The sequence below is a fragment of the Urocampus carinirostris genome, chromosome 10 (genome assembly GCF_059441175.1).
Source record: "Urocampus carinirostris isolate Australia breed hairy pipefish chromosome 10, RoL_Ucar_1.0, whole genome shotgun sequence".
Classification (NCBI taxonomy): Eukaryota; Metazoa; Chordata; class Actinopteri; order Syngnathiformes; family Syngnathidae; genus Urocampus; species Urocampus carinirostris.
Genome location: NC_142358.1, coordinates 25,977,162 through 26,000,428, shown reverse-complemented (window position 1 = coordinate 26,000,428; position 23,267 = coordinate 25,977,162). Strand labels below are relative to the sequence as shown.

Sequence of the window (23,267 nt, the reverse complement as noted above, 5' to 3'; positions counted from 1 at the left end):
CATTTCTCCACCTTACTATTTGAAAATGTGCGATCCATTCTGAATATTAGAATTATATTTGCTCTTATTGTCATTAATAACAACATGGGGAACATCGTTTTTAACAAGATTCAGACATGGTACACATAATAAAAAACAAAAACTTATAAGAGAAAAATTAGATATAAGAATGTTGGGGTAAACAGTAAGGCCTGTATTGCAAGGGAAAAACATCTTTCTAGTAAATATTAGCTAATTAGCGATTATTACGACAAACTCTGCGGTATCAATACTAATTATTGGTGGTTTTAAAAAATCAGAAGTGCAACTATTCTTTTCAAAATGCAACAGTTTTGACACTTTCAAAATCCAGTTATTGTCAGTAAAGCTGCCTTCTCATGAGGTAACTCTAAAAAAGTCAAGTCAAGTCATTTTTATTTGTATAGCCCTTAATCACAATAAGTCTCTAAGGGCTTCACAGATTAGTACACTATGTTACACAGACTATTTTTCAGTCGACAAGAAGAGTAGGTTATTATTCATATGCAATGGAGTAGAAATGAGTTTTAAGTTTAGATTTAAACATTTCCACTGAGGTTGCAGATCGGATCTCAGGGGGAAGAGCATTCCACAGCACCGGTGCCCGGATGGAGAACGCTCTCGAACCAGCAGAACACTTCTTTGCTCTCGGGATCACCAGAAGACCGGCACTCTCAGATCGTAGGCTTCGGACCGGGACATAGGGGCAGATCAGATCTGAAAGATAAGAGGGAGCAAATCCATGTATGATTTTGTACAATACTAAGAGAACCTTGAAGTCACATCTTTGGCTAACTGGGAGCCAGTGCAAGTTAGCCAAAATCGGTGTTATGTGATCGTACTTTTTTGTCCTAGTTAAAAGCCTCGCTGCGGCATTTTGTACTAGCTGAAGAGACTTGATTCTGGACTTCGGGAGACCGGAGAGTAGTGCATTACAGTAATCGAGACGGGAGGTAACAAATGCATGAATTATAGTTTCCGCATCAGACTGAGACAGTATTGAACGGATTTTGGCAATGTTACGAAGATGGAAGAAAGCGGTTCTAGTAATTTTATTTACATGCATCTCAAAGGTTAGATCAGGGTCAAATATGACACCTAAATTTTTAACTGAGTCACTCTGTGTGATGTGACATTTGTCAATGTTCACAGCAGTTTTTGAGAATAAGTCACGGCATTTAGATGGACCAATGACTAACATTTCGGTCTTTTCAGAGTTAAGACGCAAGAAATTGAGTGACATCCACTCTTTTATCTCAGTGAGGCAGGCCTCCAAATTTCCACAGTTTAGTGTGGAAGATTCCTCCAACGGAAGATAGAGTTGAGTGTCGTCTGCGTAGCAGTGGAAGCTGATATTGTACTTGCGAATAATGTCACCTAATGGAAGCATGTAAATGTTGAAAAGAAGGGGGCCAAGCACTGAACCCTGCGGAACACCGCAGGTAACATTAAAGGGCTCAGATGTCGTTTCACCATATTTAACACAGTGCGTCCTATCTGAGAGGTAAGATTTGAACCACGAGAGGACGGTTCCTGAGAGACCAATCCATTTTTCCAACCGTTCTAGTAGGATATTGTGGTGCACTGTGTCAAAAGCAGCACTAAGATCCAGCAGCAGCAGAAGTGATGAAGCGCCAGAATCCATTGACATTAGGAGATCATTTGTTACCTTGATCAGAACTGTCTCAGTAGAGTGGTTAAAAAGATAGTTATTGCAAATAATTTTCTCTTTTATATTATTTTATACTATTTTTCTTGAAAAGTAAACATTCCTGTACATCTGTTTGAGTGTTTTATTTGTGTTTTATGTATTTGATGATGGTGATTTTCCGATTGTGCATATAATGTTTTAAAACAGCACTTTAAATTGAATTTAGGTGCCTGAAAATGGCTATACAAATGCATTAAGATTTTATTTAATAAATAGACAAACATATTCACAAAGTAGTTGCTTAGAGACCGGCCTACGTGGTTACTGCGTCAGAACAATAAGCCATGTTAAATAGTGTAAGGAGATTTAGCAGCATGGTTTTTTTTCTTGTAGCATTTTTATTCGCTTGTAATATTGTTCATAAGGAACAGTTACAAATTAGTATATATGCCATCATTAGGTTATGCTTAATGTAGGAAATATATTTTTGAATCACATGATGTAAAAATACCAAAAACTGAGAAAAAACAAACATTTGGCTTGATTCGAAAAAACGTTGAGGCTATTTTTTTTTTCTAGCACATCCAAATTCATTAAGGAACACTACTATTTGACCACTAAATGTCGCTACAAGCTCAAGAAAGAGTACAAACTACGGAGACTCAAAGTCAGGCATGTCCAGAGTCAGCCCGGGGGCCCTAACTGGTCCCCGATCAGATTTTTACTGGCCTTTGTTGTCAAATTAATGACATGTGGCCAGCAGTATAAATTTGTACAAAAAAAAAAAAAAAAAATTACCGTTTCACCAAATGAGTATGGCCATCTTGCACTTGGCTTTTGGTGAGAATTTTGGCCCACACCACTTCCGACTTGGCAAATGTCAATAAAAAAGGAAAATAGATTATGAGAGCCGCCATTTTCAGATAAAAATAAGGGAGTATTAACTGAAATCCGAAACAACTGCGTATGCCTGATTTGCTAAGAGACTGGCTGTTTTCAATGAGTATATCAACAACCACTGCCAGATAAAACATGCTTAGTACAAAAAGATAACTGGAAAATCAAGTCATGTTTATTTGTAAAGCCCTTAATCACAAGGAGTCTCAAAGGGCTGCACAGATCACAGACTATTGCAAACCACAGATTATTATGACACCATCCCCTGATCTAAAACCTACATGAGTGCGAGGAAAAACTCAAAAACCTCAACATGAGGAAAAGGAAGGAACCTTGAAAAGGGACAGCACATGAGGTAATCCCCATTCTGTGATGACCAGGCTGCAATGGATGTTCTTGGAAAGGAATGCTGTGAAAATCAGAAACAACTGTAAGCTGTTTTAACCGTACAACAGCGGGTTTTCCCGAGACTTTGTGAGTCGAATGGAAATGTTACGGGGTCGCAATGCTTATCGGCAGGCACTACAAACATTCTACGGAGTTACTTTATTTAAGACTGTTCAAAGACTGCGAGGCTGAATAGTCGGCGCTCACACATTTTCAGATTACCAAATCTGGCTCGCCTTGTCCATCCTTATTCAGTTTTTTGGGTACTTGTAGCAGCAAGATGGCTGACAATGATGTCTGCTCTTTAGTTGAGGTTCATGTTAAAGAAATACAAATGTCTTCAACTTTTGAGTACTTTTAAAAATGCACCTTGATATGATCACGTATTTTTGCTTTCAATTATAATCAATATTGTTTTGTTTTTTAATAAATTACGTTTTTATGCAACTGGGAGGCACTTGATAATAGACAGACGTTCCTTTAAGAAAAAACATTCCCGTCAACCTTAGCCAATTGCTCCCCTTATTTTTTGCAGTTGCCCTTATTAAGCGATTGCATACCTAACAATCACAACCAGAAGCCATTTATTCGCAACAAGACAGACTAAGAAATCATTAGTATAAACAAGTTTGTTATGTTTGTACACCAAGTAAAAAACATGAATAATCATCCCTGCATCTTTCTTTGATTTTTTTCCCCCAATTAAAATGTAGTGTTTGTACGTATCAGTATTTTTTTGTCCCACACAAAAATTATGTGGTGTACACAATTTGAAAGGATCAAAACATTTGTAAGATATGAGGAAAATAAGTTGACAGCATATCTGTCAACCTGTACGCTTTTGTCGTACAAAGTACGTTTATTATGCATTTTAAGACGAGTACGACGTACAAGAAAATCTGTACGGAAAAACGCACATTTGTCAATTATGGGTACCATCCGGTAAACACCGACTATCATGAAACGGCAGGCGGCAGCAGCTCAGGAGGTAGAGCGATCGTTTTAGGATTAAGGGATCCCCGTTCAAATCCCGGCTTGTCCGTGTTACATGCTGAAGTGTCCTTGGGTAGGACACTGAACCCCCAATACCCCCAAAGAGCAGGTTAGCGCCTTACATGGCTGCACAGATCATGGCTGCTATTGGGAAATGTGAAGCACAATGTAAAGCGCTTTGGTAAGTCATTGACTTGAAAAGCGCTATATAAACGCAGATTATTTCATTTCAAATCAAGTCTAACGAGTTCGCCGCGGTAGTCTCTATCTCAGTATGTTTTTTTTCGTTGCCAACAAAACGAGCGGTTTGATGCTACTGTGCGCATGCGTCTGCCGCCTGGGGATTTCCCATCATGCATCATTCCGAAAAAAAAAAATATTGTATACATTATTTTACATTTATTAAGGGAAAATATGACAGTTTGTACGGGCATGGAGCCGTGAAGGTTGACAGTTATGTGACAGGTACAAAAACGTGTATTTACAAACAATGAGTTTACTTGCTATTAAGTATTTACTCAAAACACGTTTAATTCCTTGTTTTCTTTTTTTTCCAAGTGGCGTCCCATCCCATCCAAAAGTATTTCTGTTGAACTAATTAATCGTGAGTACGGTAGTTCGTGCCTTATAGCTGCTCTCCCCGGTCGTTATTACGGTAATGTGTGCAGCCGCTCAGTGTGTCAGCTGATCCTACAGGACTGGGCGAGGAAGAGAATTAGCAGGAAAATATTGTTGCTGGCTAGTTCGATCATGGCCGCGGAGATCCATTCAAGGCCCCAAAGCGCCAGGCCGGTTCTTTTGAACAAAATCGAGGGACATTCGGACGCTGTCACTGTTGCTCTTTTAATCCCGAAAGAGGATGGAGTGATCACTGTCAGTGAAGACAGGTGAGTTTCACAACCTAGCTAGTAAGCTAGTGAAGACGCCTCCGGATTTATTTTGTTTTACTGGAAAAATCCATATCATATAAGTGTTTTTATTTAAATTATTATAACTCTGATTGACTGAAAGTCATTTGAAATGAAACGCCTCCATTTTTTTAAAGATTCAACATTGTCTTCGAAGTTAGCCAAACGAATACATGGATTATTTACTGTATGGAAAACCCGTTTGTCAATGATGATGTTGTAGTTAAAAAAGTACATTTTTAAATTGGTTCTTTCCTAGCGACCGCTTCTGTTTTTGTTGATTGCTCTTGAGGAAACGAGACACGAAACGGCTAAATGCAGTTGTAAACAACCACATATTCCCCATGTGTTATCTACAAACCGCTTAAATGCGCTTCCATTTTATGGTGTGTATTAGAGCAGTGTTTCTTAATCTTTCTTGAACCTTGGCCGAGTTTTTTTCCAAGTAAAAAATATCGAGGCACCTTGGAATTGAAAATGTAAACATTAATTCTCGGTACCAAATAATGTGTTTGTTTTAAAGATTAAGTTATCATTGACTGTTAGTCCCCCCCCCTGATTGTTGTTACCGTGTGGTTGGGTAGCTAATATCGGTTATCCACCCATCCATCCATCCATCCATCCATCCATTATCTTCACCGCTTATTCTCAGTAGGGTCACAGGGCTGCTGGAGCCCATCCCAGCTATCTTCAGGCAGTGGGCAGGGGACACCCTGAACCGGTTGCCAGTCAGTCGCAGGGCACACAGGAACAGATAATTTGCTCACTCATTTACACCTAGGGACAATTTCGACCAGCCAATTAACCTGACATGCATGTTTTTGGAATGTGTGTGCCCGGAGGAAACCCACGCAAGCACGGGGAGAACATGAAAACTCCACACAGGAGGTTCGATCTCATGACCTCAGAACTGTGCCGCACACGCACTAACCACTGCACCGCCGTGCTGCCATTATCGGTTATCCATTTTGGTTAATAATTTGGATATTTTTAACCAGTTTTAAGGAAATAATACAAAAGTAATACTTAAAATTAACCAATATGATCTCCTACTGCAACTTGTTTTACTACGTTCTACCTTGATTGTTCTTTTCTGTAAAGAAAATAGTCATTTAAATCAGCAAAATCACATTTTATCTATATTACGCTGACTTTTCCCTTAAAAAGAACTCAAAAGTTGGGAGTTATACATGAGGTTTATTGTATTACTTCAATTGTATAATGATTGAGTTGATATCGCTAACCAAAATCGCAAAACTTTGGATGCACAGCAATCTAACTGAGGTCACGCCAAACTATAACCACTTGATCACGAGTGGTACGGATGAAATACGAAGACGCATTCCTTGTTACCTCATCATTACTATTTTTTTCACGGTGTAAGAGACTAATGTTAGGAACTGGAGAAAGCAGAAAGTCGTCCTGAAAGATATAAATAAACGAAAAAAAGCACAACGCGTGAAATAACTGACCATTAATGAGACTTTGTAGGACCTTAAATGAATGCATTATACATTTTATGTTGGTATTGTGCTCATTGTTGATGTTGTAACTAAGTAATTTTAATCATGGCTGCAGGTACTCAACAGTGTTTGTCCCTTGCAATGCTTCAAGCTGCGAAAAAATGAAACAAAATTGTATACAGATTTGAATTGAAAATTTTGGGTGCACTTCATACACGTGTGTGCCTTACACAAATATATACGTTATATGCCATATTTTTAACTTAAGTGAATATTTAAAATTGTGCAAAACAATCTTAAAATACTTCCTGAAACCAAATACATTATTAAATATATTGTACTACCTCATGAGTATATATTTATATATGTATGTATGTGTGTGTGTATGAATATGTGTAAGTGTTGTTCTTATTTCATTTCATTTTCATTTATTTATTTATTTATTTATTTACAAAAGCTTAAATTTGGCATTTTTTGCCCCAGCACACTGTTTGAAATACAATGTATTAGTGTGTTCTTGTACACGTTTTACTGTGAAGACCATTTTGAGGTTTGTTTCAATGCAATAGGGACGTTTATTGTTTCACTGTTGTCCCACTCGCAGCACTCCACTATCCACAGCACAGCGACCCTACTGAGGATAAGCGGTGCAGATAATGGATGGATGTTGTCCCACTCAAGACCTTAAACCCCAAAATAATACTTAAACTCCTTATCTTAATTTAAAATTACATTAGAAACATTGTAAAATTGGGGAAGAAGCTCTTCATACCGAGCAAAACATTGGTTAATTTGCTCCTTTTAAATATAAGCAAGATTATTTGTAAACATACTTATTGTTTTGCCTTTTAGGTTGAAGGGCAGCCATGACTGATTTTGAATTGATAGTACTTTTTAGACCTGTGTGTCTGTGTCTTGTGAGGATGCTCATCAATCCCCAAAGGGATTGCCATTGGCTGTGTCTTGTGAACATCACATTTGGCTTATAACATTGAGATTCTTGAAATAGTAGCAAAACAGCATTGTAAGCTGCTAATCGACAGATGGATTCAACAGCTTTGTATTGGATTCAGTGAATCGTCTTACAATTTGGTTACCAAACTGGTTTGGAAGGCAAAGCAGATGAAAGGAGCTAGGACTTCGTAGAGAAAAACTTGTTTTTTTAATTCATCCGTGACATTTAGTGGCTTGCTTAGGTACTCAGCTCCCTTAAACGTTTCTATCTTTTGCCACTTTTCAGGTTTCAAACGTTAAATAACATGAGCTATCCAATGTTGTCCTAAATGACTGATTATGAAAAATAGAATCAGGTCTAATATAAATCCACCTTCTCTGGGATTAGTCTCTGGCTTCTTTTTAAAGTGCAGATAACATTGTGAAGACCAAGGTAACACACTGGGCAAGTCTGAAATACCACTGTTAGGTAGATTAAAGCAGGATTTACATACAACAAAGACTTCCCAAGCTTCAAGGGGCACTGTGCAAACAATTATAGGTAAATGGGACGACTATCCGACCACTGCAGAGATCTACAGCTAAAATGGGAGAATATCAACAATCAGTCGAACACGTCATTAATCTGGCCTTTATTGGAGAGTGTCAAGAAGAAATACTTTTTAAAAAATATCCATAAAAAGTCTTGTTTAAAGTTTGCCAAAAACTACCCGGGAGACACTGCAAACGTGTGAACGAAGATGCTTGGGTCAGATGACAACAAAATGGAACATTTTTGGCATATTATTTTCCCCCCATTTTATTAACACTCCACTTATTGAAACATGAATTGTTTGTACATGATTCAATTGTTTGTTTGTTTGTACATGATTCAAATTGAATCTTTTCTTCCGGCGCCGTCACGAATGGCAGCCACTCCAGCAGCTCCCGTGTTATTTTCGATTGTTCTCGATTGTTCTCAGCTCAGGGATGCTGCTGGAAATGTGAATTTCCCTTCGGGGATGAACAAAGTATCTATCTATCTATCTATCTATCTAATGCAAATCGATGTTTGGCATAAAAACACTTCACCCTGAACACACAAACTCCACCGTCAAACATTGTGGTGGCAATCTTGTGGTTTTAGAAGATGTTTAAAATTAATGGGTATATAAATGCAGCATATGCAGGACAATTGTGAAAGAAAACATGTTGGAGACTGCAAAAGACCTGACACTTGGATGGAAATGTATCTTCCAACCAGACACCGATCCAAACCAAATTTACAATGGAACGGTTCACAAATAAAAGTAGCAACAAACACCAAGCAACTTGCAGCAAAAGGTAGCGCTACAAAGTATTACTGCAAGAGATTATATTGCACGCCCCATTTCTAGATAATTATTTGTTAAAGTATGAAATATCTAATATACTTTGTTCCACTTCAAAAAAATGTCCTTATGTTGAAGCCTTTAGTAAGCGAAATGTTGAAAAGTTCATGGTGCTGTAAATTTATTAGGAAAAAAAAACACAGTTTATGAACTGTTTCATAGTCTAACTCTTAGGAGTTTTCTTTCTTGTCATTAGTATTTTATTTGCAATACGATTAGGGATTGGTGGATATCTGTATCTATAAATAGAAGACCATTATAACATTTTTCTAACTGTGCAATCTGACAATTGGGACTCGTGCAACTACATCAGATACTGATCGAACCACTAATCGGCCTGAAAATTGTTTTTGGTGCATCCCTATTAAAACAAATTACTGTCCTTTTTCCAATTTCACTCTTGAAAGCTTTAACATAAACCAGAAAGAACCATATTTGCACAGTTTTTCTGACAATCCAATTTCATTGTTTCATTTCAAGAACTATCCGGGTCTGGCTAAAGAGAGACAGCGGTCAATACTGGCCAAGCATTTACCACATAGTCTCTTGTAAGTAAGACTGCACATAAGACCACCATATATGTATTGTGCTATTTTTATTGTTGATATCTATTTTTAAGCATGACCGAGTATAAAATGACATGCTAACGATGATTATCTCCATGTCTCAGCTCCCTGCTCGTGTATGTCTTATCACCATGATAGTAGACGCATTTTCATCGGGCAGGACAATGGAGCTGTTGTGGTGAGTGGAACGTCCTCTGAAAAAATAGCCATGTTGTCATCTCAGACTCGGGCTCCGTCTTTAGTTTTAACTTGTTTTCATTTTAAAAGGAGGGAAATTAAAATGAGCCTCCCTCACATCCCTTTGAAGGGTGGGTTAGTAGTTTGATTTCAAACCTGTTTTTTGTTTGCTTGCCCTGCAGGAGTTTCTCATCTCTGAAGATTTCAACAAAATGAACCATGTCAAAACATATCCAGGTAAAGATAGATAGATAGATAGATAGATAGATACTTCATTCATCCCCGAAGGGAAATTCACATTTCCAGCATACAGTGTTCAATGCTTGACACTACAATACAATAGCGATAGCTAGTGTTATTTGAGACAAAATAATACAATAACTTGGGTGTTTTGTCTGCACTGTTGTCTTTAATAGCAAGTAAACTCATTGTTTGTATTAGGGTTTATTGGGGTGCAATAAACTAACGACACAACAAAAATAAATTCCAGTCTATTTTCAATATTACTTTGCAATGTTTTCAAAAGTAATTGCAGGTTAGGCGTGCCTACCTGTTATTTTAATCATGGTGGCTTAGTTTACTGACATATCAACAAAAACATTAAAAAAAAACACTTAACCAAAATTACTGTGTAGTCAATATGCTTATAGCATGCAAGTTAGATAAAAATATTTGCGCCCCCTGGATAACAATTCTAACTGCTGCTGCTGCTCAAGTTAGAATAGAAGCAACTCTTGATACATTATATTTCTTTAAAACAAGTCTCATTACTTCATACATTTATCAATGCCACAATTGCAACATCCCCAGATCAGGAATCTGCTACTGTATGTCTTTAGCATATTCATTAGAAATACTTCATGTCATACTTCATATAATCATCTATATTTTTAAATTGTTATATATTAGCAACATTTTCTAAATCACCTACAGATGCCTCCCGACTTACGTACTTTCAACTTATGGATTCCGGCAAATACGATCATTTTTTTCGGGATGTCGAGAAATATCCTGAGATTGCTGTAAGTTAGAATTTATATTGTGTGCACCTTTTTACAAGTAGAAGACAGTACTGTAGTGTTCCTTCTCGCCGCGTGGCGCTTTGAGAGCGCATCTTCCAAAAGTAAGTTAAACTTAACTTTATTTATCTTTATAGAGCATATTATTTTATGAAATGCTTATTTTTAGTACAAAACAATACAGGTTACTTATACAAGTCTTAAACATACAAAATATAGCACAGAAGCAACTTGCGAACAAATTCAACTTACAAACGATCGTCCGGAACTCGTTTGTAGGTCAGGCAGCGTCTGTATTTCATTCCATAGTTTAATATCGCTTGAAAACAATGTCTCTTCTGAGCGTTTTGGTCTTTAAACTCCCTTAAAATTGTGTATATCTATCAGGTCCCTGTGTTATGTCTAATAGGCTTTACCGAAAAATAATTCTGATTTACCATTTTGGAAGGGGGCTTTCTTTATGGGAAAGAAAACAGGCAATTATTTACTTAACAAAAGTGTGTAAGGCGTTTAAAGGAACTATTACTTTTGAGAAATTGATGTGACTTAATTGTAGAAATCCATTTTCTTTTCAGTTATTTTGGACATTTTTTTTTTTAATAATTTGACTATTTAATTAAAGAATTAATCAAAACAACAAATATTTATGTAAAGAAAGTTCTGTTTATTGAAACTATAATTTTATTTTTGCGCATGTAGACATCAAAACCTGATGTTTGGTCAGTTTTACTGTAAACTTTACATTTATACCTTGTGCAAAGAACAGCTATTCATTGCATTTTCCCAACCACTTGAGTTATTTGAGAGATTCAAATTTGCGATCAAGCAAATTTTTTAGTCTACTGCCATGTAATTTTGAGTTCTTAAAAGAAGCTGAATACCATCCTAAGAAGGCAATGGCAATATCATCATCAATCCCGCTCGGTGGAAAATAACTTTGTTGCGGCAGCCATCATGTCGGTCAGACTACACCACATGTCACCACTGGAATGTGGTTTAGATAGACCATTTGGGAAAGGCAGACTAAATAAATCCCCCCTTTTGTTCAGTCTTTGGTCTTTTATTCTTATTGCTTTTATCTCTTTTGAAGTTATTTGTTTTATTTGTTACATTTTAAATATTCATACAGGCATGGTCATCTGCTGTTCCTGTAGTAGCATAAGTCATTACTTTAAAGGTTATTGCAAAAAATACTAAGGGGTAGGTGGGTGATCATTGAGAGCTTGAAAACATCCCAGAAGTGGGTTTCATTTCTTTGGACGCCAGGAAAAATATATGTAAAAACGTCTTTGCTCAGAAATCAGGAGACGATAAAGCCCAAGTCAGGAGGGACTTTAAAGCCAGAGTCTGCTTTACGTGGTTGTTGGAATGTAATACAATGCAAATTTGCCCAATTTACCTTTCGTTGTCGTTTTTTTCGTCACACAAATGTTTGAACCATTAATCAATAATTAACAATCATTTTTGTAACTTAAAATTAAGGAGAATGCAAATTGAGTGATTGAACTTGCGTGGTAATGAGTTGGTTAGTTAAAACACATCGTCCATTCGATGGTTAACATTTTCTGTCCTTGAATGACGCAACCTAAAATTTGTATTCTTACGATGAGGAGAGTGTGTTTCGGGAATGTATTTATCTTTGTTAGTTTAACATATTTTTAAATAGTATTTGCGTACAATTAAAAAAGTCACAGGACGATTGTATTGGAATATTATATTACCTGTTAATGAGAAGCTTCTAGTATATTGCTTCATCGTTACTTTATTTTGGAGGTACAGCCACAAAAAGCCATGTGAGGAACTTTTCTTCCAAAAAGAATTTTATCCCCAGAAGATAGTGAATCATGGATTGTCTACAGCTGCATTGTTTCTCATGTTTCTGTTATTGTTTGTTATGCTTATTTTTTACCTGCAAACCAAAGCAAATATTCTAATTATCCTCTGCCAGGCACATTTCTGCTGCAACCGTCTGATTTGGGAAATATGCTCACACCTCCATAGCATTCAAAATTCAAAGTGTTTATTGTCATATGCACAGAAAACAACTAAGATTCCCTGCACAATGAAATTTTTACTTTTATGTCCACACAGTTGCCAGCAGAATAAAACTAAGAAACAATGTATATATGTATACATAAAATCCATCCATTATCTGCACCGTTTATCCTCTATAGGGTCGCGGGGGTGCTGGAGCCCATCCCAGCTATCTTCGGGCATACAGTCGCAGGGCATACAGAGACAGAAAACTCACTCGCTCATTCACACCTAGGGACAATTTGGACCAGCAAATTAACCTGACACGCATGTTTTTGGAATGTGGGAGTAAACCGGAGCGCCCGGGGGAAACGCACGCACGCAAGCACGGGGAGAACATGCAAACTCCACACAGGAACGTTCGATCTTATGACCTCAGAACTGTGCCGCACACACGCTAACCACTGCGCCGCCGTGCTGCCCTATAGTATGTAGTGTTCTCAACCTGTCTGTGGTGTATTGTTTGATCAGCAGCCGTTTAAAAGTCTGATAGCAGAGATATAGCTCAGGAGGTAGAGCGCTCGTCTTGGGATCAAGGGATCCCAGTTCGAATCCCGGCTTGTCCGTGTTACATGTCGAAGTGTCCTTGGGTAAGACACTGAACCCCTAATACCCCCAATAAGCAGGTTAGCGCCTTACATGGCTGCAAGGCCGCTATTGGGAAATGTGGAGCACATTGTAAAGCGCTTTGGGAAGTCATTGACTTGAAAAGCGCTATATAAATGCAGATCATTTCATTTTCATTTCATCTGCTATCTGAATTCTCATAAAATTAGCAAGCCACCATTGCCCTTTGATATTTAATAGACAGGGAAACATTCCATAAAGAATGAAAATATTAGGTTTTGCGCACAAAAGTTTCCTCAGTCTGGTACCAAAATAGCTTTGTCAGGTAGGCCTCTATAAAACATAAAAATGTACTCTATCCAGTACACTTTTCTATCTAAATAAACAAGTTAAAAAAAAAGTCCATATTTGGGAAATTGTCAATGGGAATAAAATCTAAAAGTATTTTAGTGTGGTAAAATGCGTGTTCTCTGCGTTTTTACTGGAGAATGGCTGGGCACAAATAAACAGATAACTCTGCACTTTACACTATTTGCCTTTTCAAAGTTATTTGACATATTTATTGTGTTTTACAGCCCACCAGAGCCGCGTTTCTGATATGGTATTTACCCTGGAGAGCGAGTGGGTGGTGAGCACCGGCCATGACAAGAGTGTCAGCTGGATGTGCACCCAGAGTGGGAGCATGCTGGGAAGACACTATTTCTCTTCCTGGGCCTCTTGCTTACAGTATCCTCAAATAACTTTTTTTTATTTTTTTGAACATAAGTATTTAATTTGGAGATTATGAACCATAACCTCCTACTCAGATACGACCACGAGACTCAGCATGCTTTTGTTGGTGACTACTCCGGGCAGATTACACTGTTAAAGTTAGAGAAGCAGACATACTCCATCATCACTACATTAAAGGGCCATGAAGGTATTTCTCTTAAAATGCACACTTTATGATCATATGTGTGTGTAAATATGTATCTATCTATATGTATGAATAAGTAGGCTTATTTTTATTATATGTACTGCTATATTTGGGTTGTGCCCTGATCATTGGTGACTCAAATGGAGTATTTGTTATACACAGAATTATTTCAAATTAAAGCAACCTTTTTAATGTTTTGGTCACCAAGGTCTGGTCAACAAGTCTTAGATTTCAGAAATGATTCGGAAATTTTTAGAGTAGTGACTGACACAATGTATTTGATAAAATAGTTTAAATTAGTTCAAATTGAAGATGCACCGAATTTACAGCAGCAACATTTTTTGTCAAATTTTTAAATGTCCCTTTGCTTCCACATTTAATGTTGGCCCTCCAGGCGGACTTTGGCTAATGTTTACCATTCATGCTAAACACTTCCTTTGTTCCTATTTGAGTTTTCCGACCAGATTCTTATCATTGAACTAACATGTTTTTTTTCTGTATTGTTTTACTTCAGCCACATTTATTACAGTTCAAACATTTTAATTATGCATTCTAACAGTTTGCTTATGAAACATTCATGTTGCCAAATATTTAACTTTTTAATGGGGGTGATTTTAAATCTTCCAAAGCAAATGCATTTATTTCCCCCCCTCTTATCTCTTAATATGCTATAAGTAGTGCTAAGTAAATTTATACTGGGTGCAACCTCCACAAACCATAAAATTAGGACTTCAGTGATTAATCCGGTAATGAAACTGTTGTAAAAATATTATGTTTTCTTTCCCCACACCTAAAAAAATAGTCTTCCGCCTGCACCACAGCACAAGCTTATCTCCAATTTGCAGTTATGGACAGTATCTGTTAGAGATAGAATTTTATTGTAAAAGTTAACAAAATGAAGTTACTCCTTTTACAATACTCCAGGAGAGTATTCGGATACACATGTGAGGATCTAGATTTTTGATTTTATTTTTTAAGCAATATTATAGTATATTAATTTTGTTAGTTAAAATGCTTGTTTCAGTGACAAAAAAACTTACTGCTAGTTTTAATACAATTGCATTGTTTGCCAGCAGAGGGCAATAAAATCCAAAGTATGGATTATTTTTGTGGCCATTATGTCGCCATTTGGACTAAATAAAGCTAATATTTGCCAAAAGCAATGACTTGGTATAGTTTATAAAATTCAACCCATCAATTGTAATGTAATTCTGCCATCCAATGGAATAAAAATATCCTAATTCAGACTCTCAATTGGTGTTGCTAACATGGATGAATACTAATATTTTTGTAGCAAGTATAATATCTGGACAAACTGGGTAACAATTGATAATTTCCTGTGACAAACTTTGATTAATTCTAATGGAAAATAAGCGCCCCCCCCCCTCTTTGGTATGGAATTGATGACATGAAACATTTAAAACGTGCACTAGATGGCAGCCCGAGTCGAACTCCAGCGACACTCAAAGTTTACATTTGCCATTTCAGGAAATGTGGCAGCCTTGTGGTGGGACCCTGTGCAGAGACTGCTCTTCTCAGGTGCTTCTGACCACAGTATCATCATGTGGGACATTGGAGGACGCAAAGGGCGGACTCTACTATTGCAGGGACACCAGTAAGTCCAGCACCCTTTATTTTTTGAGACAAAAATGCTTAAAAAGTAAACTGATAGATTTACATTGAGCTGTCAACACTTTAGTCACCAGTGTTAGACGCCATAATAAAAGAAGTAGCTAGTTAGTTACGAGTCACTTCATTTAAAAAGTGATTGCTGTATAGACAACCCCTACCTCCGCCCAGATTATTGACCCCAAAAGTAGCGTGTTACTCTGAAAGTAACTCGCTACAAATTACTATATACAGTTGCATTGAAGCTGAGCAACTAGAACTGCTTTAAAATGGTCTCATAATGAAATAAATAGAAAAAAACGTGTACACCAACCTGTGGAAGCGGTGAACCCTTCATATTTCATGCTTTAGCAATCTTGAGAGCTTGCTAATTAACTAAGCTGAGACACTCCATATCCATTTTGTCTTTTATTTCCTTCTCTATTTCTAGGAAATGTGCAAGATTTTTTTTTTTTTGTCCGAGTATGGTGTATGTCAAAAGTAATTTTACAAATATAAACTTAATTTCAGCGCTGTTTAACTGTAAATTCTGTGCTCACGTTTGCCCCATTGATTTTGCTGTTCCTGCTGTTCCATAAGCCACGCCCCTCTTCAAACACTTCCTACTATTGGCTATCGGTGACACACAACCAAATATATGCATAGAAACTGATGCCCAATTTAAGTATTTTGTTTTATAGTTGTAAACACGGCTGAGATGTGAATATACGGTAGGGAGGATGTCAGAATATCAGTAGGGGAAAATTTTGTGTTCTCGCACTGCTTGAGATGGTGCCACCGTAACTGTATTCAGTTGTAGTTTGTATGTAGGTATTAAAATGCGCAACTCTCTCAAATGTTATTTACAGCTTTCTGTTGCTGGCGGACTGAGGGTTGGATATAGCTTCATGAGCGTAGGCGGAACCGTGTAAGAGCAAGAAACATTGTAATTTGAGGTCTGCTTTTTAAAGGTAGCGGAGTAACGCACAATGTTGTAACGACAGTAGAGGGACAAAATGTTATTAATAACACCTTACGGAGGAAAGCTCCTTTTGTGACGCATTGGTCCCTACACTGAATGTCACACACAGGCCCCAGTGATGTCACCCACAGCTGATTATTGAGTCTTGATCCCTACTTCTTTTCCTTCTCAGATTTCAGTGTAGTCGAGCACCATTTCCCTAGATTTAGTTATAACATGCAAATGTAGCCTAGAAAATGTGTATTGATTATGTAGATGAATAATAATGTTGGTATATCAACACAAACATCAATTAACCTTCTCAACAAAGCGAGTTGACATGCAAGAGAAAAACACTAATAGCTCAATCCCTTCACAAAATGCCAAAACACTTTAACTTACAAAAATATGGCAAAGAAAGAAGAATAAAATGGTGTCCGGCCAAAGTAAATTATTGAATAAATGATAGCATGAGTCTTTTGAATTGAAAATTCACAGCAAATTTAAACGTAATCAAGTTTTTTTTATGTAATGAACAATTATTTACTAATTTCATTTCACAAGTGTGACACAACAGTGGGCTCTATTCTTTGCTCTTCCAGTGAGCGCGTCCAGGCGCTGCGCTACCTTCAGTTGACCAGGCAGTTGGTTTCATGCTCAGCTGATGGAGGCATAGCAGTGTGGAACATGGACACAACCAGAGAAGAGGTTTGCATTCATTTGACATCCACCCATCCATTTTCTATGCCGCTTATCTTCACTAGGGCCGCGGGGGTGCCAGAGCCCATCCCGGCCGTCTTCAGGAAGTGGGCAGTGGACACCCTAAACTGGTTGCCAACCAGTCGCAGGGCACTTCATTTGACGTATTGAATTTAAAAAATGTGAATTGCTGAAGTAACTATGCAAGAGAGAGGCATCCCTTGTTCATTAATTTAGCATATGTCGATCTAAGTTGGCAAGAATTGATAACTGGTTTGACATGTTACCATGGTTTAAAATAAGAATTAAATTACCATTTCCAGCGGTAATGAGCAAGTTTTTTTTCTTGTAGTTTTAGGGCAACTTCAAAATGTCATTGTGTGCTCCTTTGCATAGTTTTTAAATGAACTGCCTCTCTGAAGTTAAATGCTTTTGAATCTGCACTTGTGCAAAATAGAAGGAGTAGAAAAGAAAGGATGTTGGTGGGGAGTATGGGCATATGCAAGTGACACCGAGGCTCCTTTGCATTTCACAATGCCCTAATGTAAGTGCTAAAAAGCAATCCTTTATTCAAACTTAAAATGGCACATGTTTCTTCAAGTAAAAAATATTATGCATTTTGTTAAAAGAAAATTATTTTGCTCTTTTTCTACAATGTAAAACTGCATAAAAAAAAATCAAATCCGAACTGTAATTTTGATGCATTAATGTTTTTCATGTGGTTATCACGTCATCAACATCCTCTATCAAATCATGCAAAAATCAACCAATCAAACTTATTCTGTAGCGATAACTTTTAATTACCAACTGCAGTCATCCATTTCCTGTTTTTCTCAAAAGAGAAGCACATGGAATTTACATAATTTTACATACCTTTTGACCAAGGATCAAGGAGTTGACTGAAATCTACATAAATTCTCATTTTTCATTTAGGTATGCTTGCAGTATATGAAATATACAGTCACGTCTACTATTAGTCACCAAAACGCACAACAGATTAGATGAGCCTCTTTTCTACACTCGATTTTGATCCGTTAAAATAAACTATGTGTCTTCAGGCACCACAATGGTTGGAAAGTGACTCCTGCCAGAAGTGTGAACAGCCTTTCTTTTGGAATGTCAAGCAGATGTGGGACAGTAAAACCCTCGGGCTCAGACAGGTATGAGTTCTGTGCCACTAAAGAGGCACACCTGACCTACAGTTTGCTTTGTTAGCATTGTTTTTGTGACACTTTCATGAATGTTGTCTGCTTGTTTGTCTTCTCGTGTATTCCAGCACCATTGCAGGAAATGCGGCAAAGCTATATGTGGTCGATGTAGCTCCAAACGCTCCACTTTTCCAGTTATGGGCTTTGAATTCCCTGTGCGGATGTGTGACAGTTGTTTTGACTCGATCAAAGAAGAAGAGTGAGTCATTCGTCATGTACCAAATAGAATTAAGTGTTGCTGCGTTTTTTTGTTAGCAAACTGGAGACTAACTTGATGAGCTGTGCGTTTGTTTGTGTGCTTTGTAGTCGAACGCCACTCGCCACGTTTCATGAGGGGAAACACAACATCGCCCACATGGACATGGACCCATCCAGAGGCCTAATGGTCACATGTGGAAGTGACCGAATTGCAAAGGTTAAACACCATTTTTTCCAAGCTGTACACTTCAAAATTTTGTTTTACCATCCATATATAAGGTCATTTGGCATGAAATTATATGAACAACAGTGATTTATTTTTTTGTACTCCGGATAATAACAGTTGTCACAAATACAATAGGGGAATATATTTAGTGAACCACCAACTGTTTCACTCAAAAAGATGAAAGAGGCCCTTAATTGTCATAATACACTATGAGGATAAAAAGACAAGAAACAAATCAGAGTCTGATTTTTAAAGCTTTTTTTAGGTGGTGGTGGAAGATAATTACTAGGTCAAATTTATTTATTTATTTAATGTATATACCGTTTGTTGCAATGACAGAGGTTAAAACTATTCAGCAAGTCTTTACAAGGTTTTTACACAATGTTGCTGGTATTTTGGTCCATTGCCCGGTGCAAATTTCTCCTAGATAGGGACTGTTGTTTGGCAACACAAACTTTAAACCATCTCCAAAGATTTTTTATTGGGACCTCCGGGACCTTCAAATACTTTTTACAAAGTAAATCTTTTGTTGCCAGCACAGTGTGTTGAGGATTGTCTATCGACATTATTGGTGGTTGCAATGAACAGTTGGCCTTTAAGTTCTTTATCTACTACATCTTTTGAAGCAATAGTAGCCCATATGACATGTATATTAATGTGGAGGGATTATGAAATCTAACAGTTTTCAAACTCTAATAGTGGTTTTTTAAGGGTTTGGCGATTCTGCACTTATTTAATGCAAGTTGCCACATCCAAGAAACGGCAGCATTGCTAGTTTATGATGTGAGCCAGTGCTATTGTAACTGGCACACACTGTAAGCAGATACATGTCTTAACAGATCTTCCCGAAATCAGATTGCCTTGACCTGGCATTTCTATTAACCTAATTAACTTTTTTTTTCTTTTAAACTAATTACTAAGGATTTGCAAAAATGTAGCTATTATTTTAATTGGACCATTTGAAAAAATACAGCAATTGATTTTAGTTTTTATACTGATGGCGCAGCCTAAATAAGGGTCACAAATGAACACATGTCATCATCACATAAGTTCCCTGTTGACCATTTCTTCAAATCATTCATTTGTACGGGCTAGAGGTAAGAGCTTAGGCCCGAGTCCAAGCCTGACCCAAGTTTTGGGCCGTGTCAAGCTTAGATCTCGTCTCTCTGCTTATCTCAAGTGCTTGCTGGATTCTTCAAAATGTACAGCTGCTGTGATTTATGGCCCAATTTTATAACCGTCAAAATGACAGCCGGCCTTAAAAATTTCCCCTTCAACTCTTAAAAAGAAAAAAAAAAAAAAACTGCGTCAATGATGGAAAATCGTCAGTTAATGTAACCTCTGCAAACACGGAAATCCAAGGATGTATATTTTTAAACTGTCTTTTTAACTTAGTTTTCATTATCAAAGACGGGCTTTAATTTGTTAGCATTAATCACCTCTCCTCCTCCGAGTCCTCAAAAGTAAAATGTGCAATTTCGCGTTTGTTTTGGGCTCCGCCTTGATAACCAATTTAATTGGTTGGGTTTGGGTTGGGTCGGGCTTTAATATCTCTAACAGAAGTACATTATGTACTCCTTGAAATTGAGTTTACCTAAGTTTAAGCATGTACTTTAGACATTTGTAAGACTTCATTAGTGACAGGCAATATTGGGCGACTATTTAGTAAAATTGTGAAAACATTTCCCTCAAATTCCAGACGATTACTCATAACCTCTGCAACACTGACAAAGTACAATTGATTTAGTTAATACATATATAAACTTAATTAAACTTCATATCTTTTCTTGAAGTATAAAGTGGGTGTCAAAAAGTTCTTGAGCATTGACATTTTTTTCATATGATCCCTTTGGCTTTGTTTAACTGACGTCTTGAAGTGAAAGCATAATGGCTCTATTTTCTCTTGATAATGTTGAGGATAAAAAGAGTGACCTTAGTCCCAGTTGTGTCAGACTTGTCATCAGGTGTTTGTCTCTCCAGATCTGGGATATGACGCAGGTGGTTGGCTGTAGCTTAGCAACAGGCTTCGCTCCACGATGATTGGTCCAGCCACTCCTTTGGTGTCATGGAAACCCCTCTGTATAGTGCATCTCCACCATCATGCCTGGACTCTGCAGCTTCTGGGGGATGTTCACATGTTCTGTTTGTGTGTGAATGTGAGCCTCCTCTTTCTTTATTTTCCTCTGATCCTTTGGAATGATCTATTTCACTACTTCAGTTTAACATGTGTGTATGAACGTAAGACATTTGACCCTGCATGGAGCACTAAGCACAAGGATGTGTCTATGTAAATATGGGCAATAGCTCTAATGTTGATATATGTGTTTACATGTAATAGTTATTTCTTTTGAGACATTGACAATGGTCAGTTTTTTTTCCCAAATCCTTGTACTGTAACAATAGGATTCACAAATTTCTGATCTTCTACACCAAGAAAACATACTGGTATTTACCATATTTTCAGCACCATAAAGCACACCGGATTATAAGGCGCACCCCCCCTCAAATGGTCTTGACATTTTTCTTTTATACATAAGGCACACTGGACTTTAAGGCACATCAAATTGAGACTATAGTAAGAGCGTCCGTGTGTTTTCCGGTATGACTGATGATGCAATGAGCGGTATTGCTGAAAATAATAGCAAACGGGAATGTAACCCGAGTAGTGGTCATGAGAGCACAGACACTTTACCACTAAAATACCAGTGTTATGAATGCCATGTGAAAAGGCATTAGAGCTTATCCCATTATCACACACATTTTATGGTGCCAGCAACACTGATTTGCATAGTGCATTCTTATAAGTTAAACAGTCCCACATCTTCACCTGTGCATCATCCTCACGGTCCAATATGTAATTATAAAAGAGCTTGTATAGTATTTTGTTGAAATTTCATTTGTCAGTGAAGTGAAAAGACTGTTTAACCTATCAGAATGCACTATGCAATTCTGTGTTGATGTGCATCTGGCACTACGAGTAAATATGGTGTGATTACCCAATGAGGTCTAATGCCTTGTAAAATGTCAACTAGAGCACTGGTGGTCTAGTCGTAAAGTGTCATCGCTCTCACAATTATTACTCATTTACGATTCATTGCACACAATGTTTTGCAGTTTAGGTCTGTGATGTTTAGCGATTTGATCAATCATTGCACAATCATTGCTCAAAAATTGTAATATACATTTAAATCTTGTTAACGCATACCTATGACTATTCATTTAAAATCTTATCCACCGTATTATGCGGTATAAAAGGCGCACAGGGTTATAAGGTGCATATACAAATTTCTGGCCAAATTTGTGTGTCAAGGTGTGCCTTTATAGTTCGGGAAATATGGTGATCTGCATATTTTTGGGGTCCACTTACTGTCTTTCTCAGAAACATGTATGAATACTGCGACTGTACATACCTTGCTTCTTGTCTAAAAGGTAAAATGGTTTATTTAAATGTTTGTCTTTCCCCTTGTCTCTATCCCCATGAGTCTGTTGTCACCAGATGGCCTTAAATCACTCTCAGGAGGTTTTCCAAAGGGTTATCAATGGGCAGAGCTCCCCCGTTCAAGTGTGTCCTTGATCACTTGAGTCAATACAACCATTCAAAAGTGTGAATAGAAACAATTTTCAAACGGCGCCCTAAATGCCCCGATGTTGACCCATCCTGAGAAAGGCAAGAAAACCTTGCATGTTGCTATAGCAACAGATCATCTTTGCAAAGTCTGACACTGTTTAGTAGCAGCATCAATGTTGAACAGACCAATTGCACTGTCTGTATGTAGTTTTACTACACCTGATTCTGATTGAGAAAAAATCAAATGCCCTTTGAGAGTCACCACTGAGAGTTCAATTGGATTTTTAGCTCAGAGGCACATGGGCAGCTGGTAGAATTGTGCATGACATGAAATGCTGAACATTTCAGTACTTTCTTCCTGGCTGTTATCGGGGCTCCCGATGTTCCTTCAAATGCCTTAAAGACAGAAGGACACATCCTCAAAGCCTCGTTCTGTGACTTTCCAGAACATTTGTTTGTCCCCACGCTCCAATTTTCATCTTGTTTTGCTTCTTCAACCATTTAAGTACCATCATGTGCGTTATCAAGGATTCCACTGCAGCAAGCCCATCCCTGCAGTCTGTGCAAAGTTATTATTATTTTTTTTTTTTGCACTCCCTTAAGTGGTTGGTGATTTGCAATTATTTGGGATACCTGTTTTGTTGAGTTATGAAAAAGTTGCATATATCCATGATCACATTCCTGTTTTGATGTAGTGTATATATTTGTAGTAAAGTATTTATTATCTGTGTTAAAGGTGGTTTAGTTATGTTTTTTTGTGTCTTGACAAACCGATGCCTGTCACAGTAAATGTAAATTTTGTGCAAATACGAACTGAAATTACCTGCAGTTTTGATAAAAAGCAGTAGAGAGTCACTTCATGTGTGCATTGTCCTAATT

At 37.5% G+C, this 23,267-nt stretch overlaps 1 protein-coding gene across 1 annotated transcript; it reads left to right on the top strand.

Moving 5' to 3' along the window:
• Nucleotides 1–4,616: 4,616 nt before the first annotated feature.
• wdfy1 (WD repeat and FYVE domain containing 1) lies at nucleotides 4,617–23,243 on the top strand. The gene is made up of 12 exons (XM_088345821.1): nucleotides 4,617–4,833; nucleotides 9,122–9,189; nucleotides 9,312–9,385; nucleotides 9,567–9,621; nucleotides 13,580–13,730; nucleotides 13,811–13,923; nucleotides 15,409–15,535; nucleotides 17,092–17,197; nucleotides 18,247–18,348; nucleotides 18,465–18,595; nucleotides 18,703–18,811; nucleotides 20,801–23,243. Exons 1-12 carry the CDS (start codon nucleotides 4,697–4,699, stop codon nucleotides 20,858–20,860), a joined length of 1,233 nt encoding a protein of 410 aa, XP_088201947.1. The 5' UTR covers nucleotides 4,617–4,696; the 3' UTR covers nucleotides 20,861–23,243.
• The last annotated feature ends 24 nt before the right edge of the window (nucleotides 23,244–23,267 follow it).

Bases quoted from the DNA above. Each gene is read 5' to 3' on its own strand.
- wdfy1 (XM_088345821.1), top strand. From the start codon at position 4,697: ATGGCCGCGGAGATCCATTCAAGGCCCCAAAGCGCCAGGCCGGTTCTT. The intron at 9,190-9,311 runs GTAAGTAAGACT...TCCATGTCTCAG, and splicing joins CATTTACCACATAGTCTCTT to CTCCCTGCTCGTGTATGTCT. The intron at 13,924-15,408 runs GTATTTCTCTTA...TTGCCATTTCAG, and splicing joins TACATTAAAGGGCCATGAAG to GAAATGTGGCAGCCTTGTGG.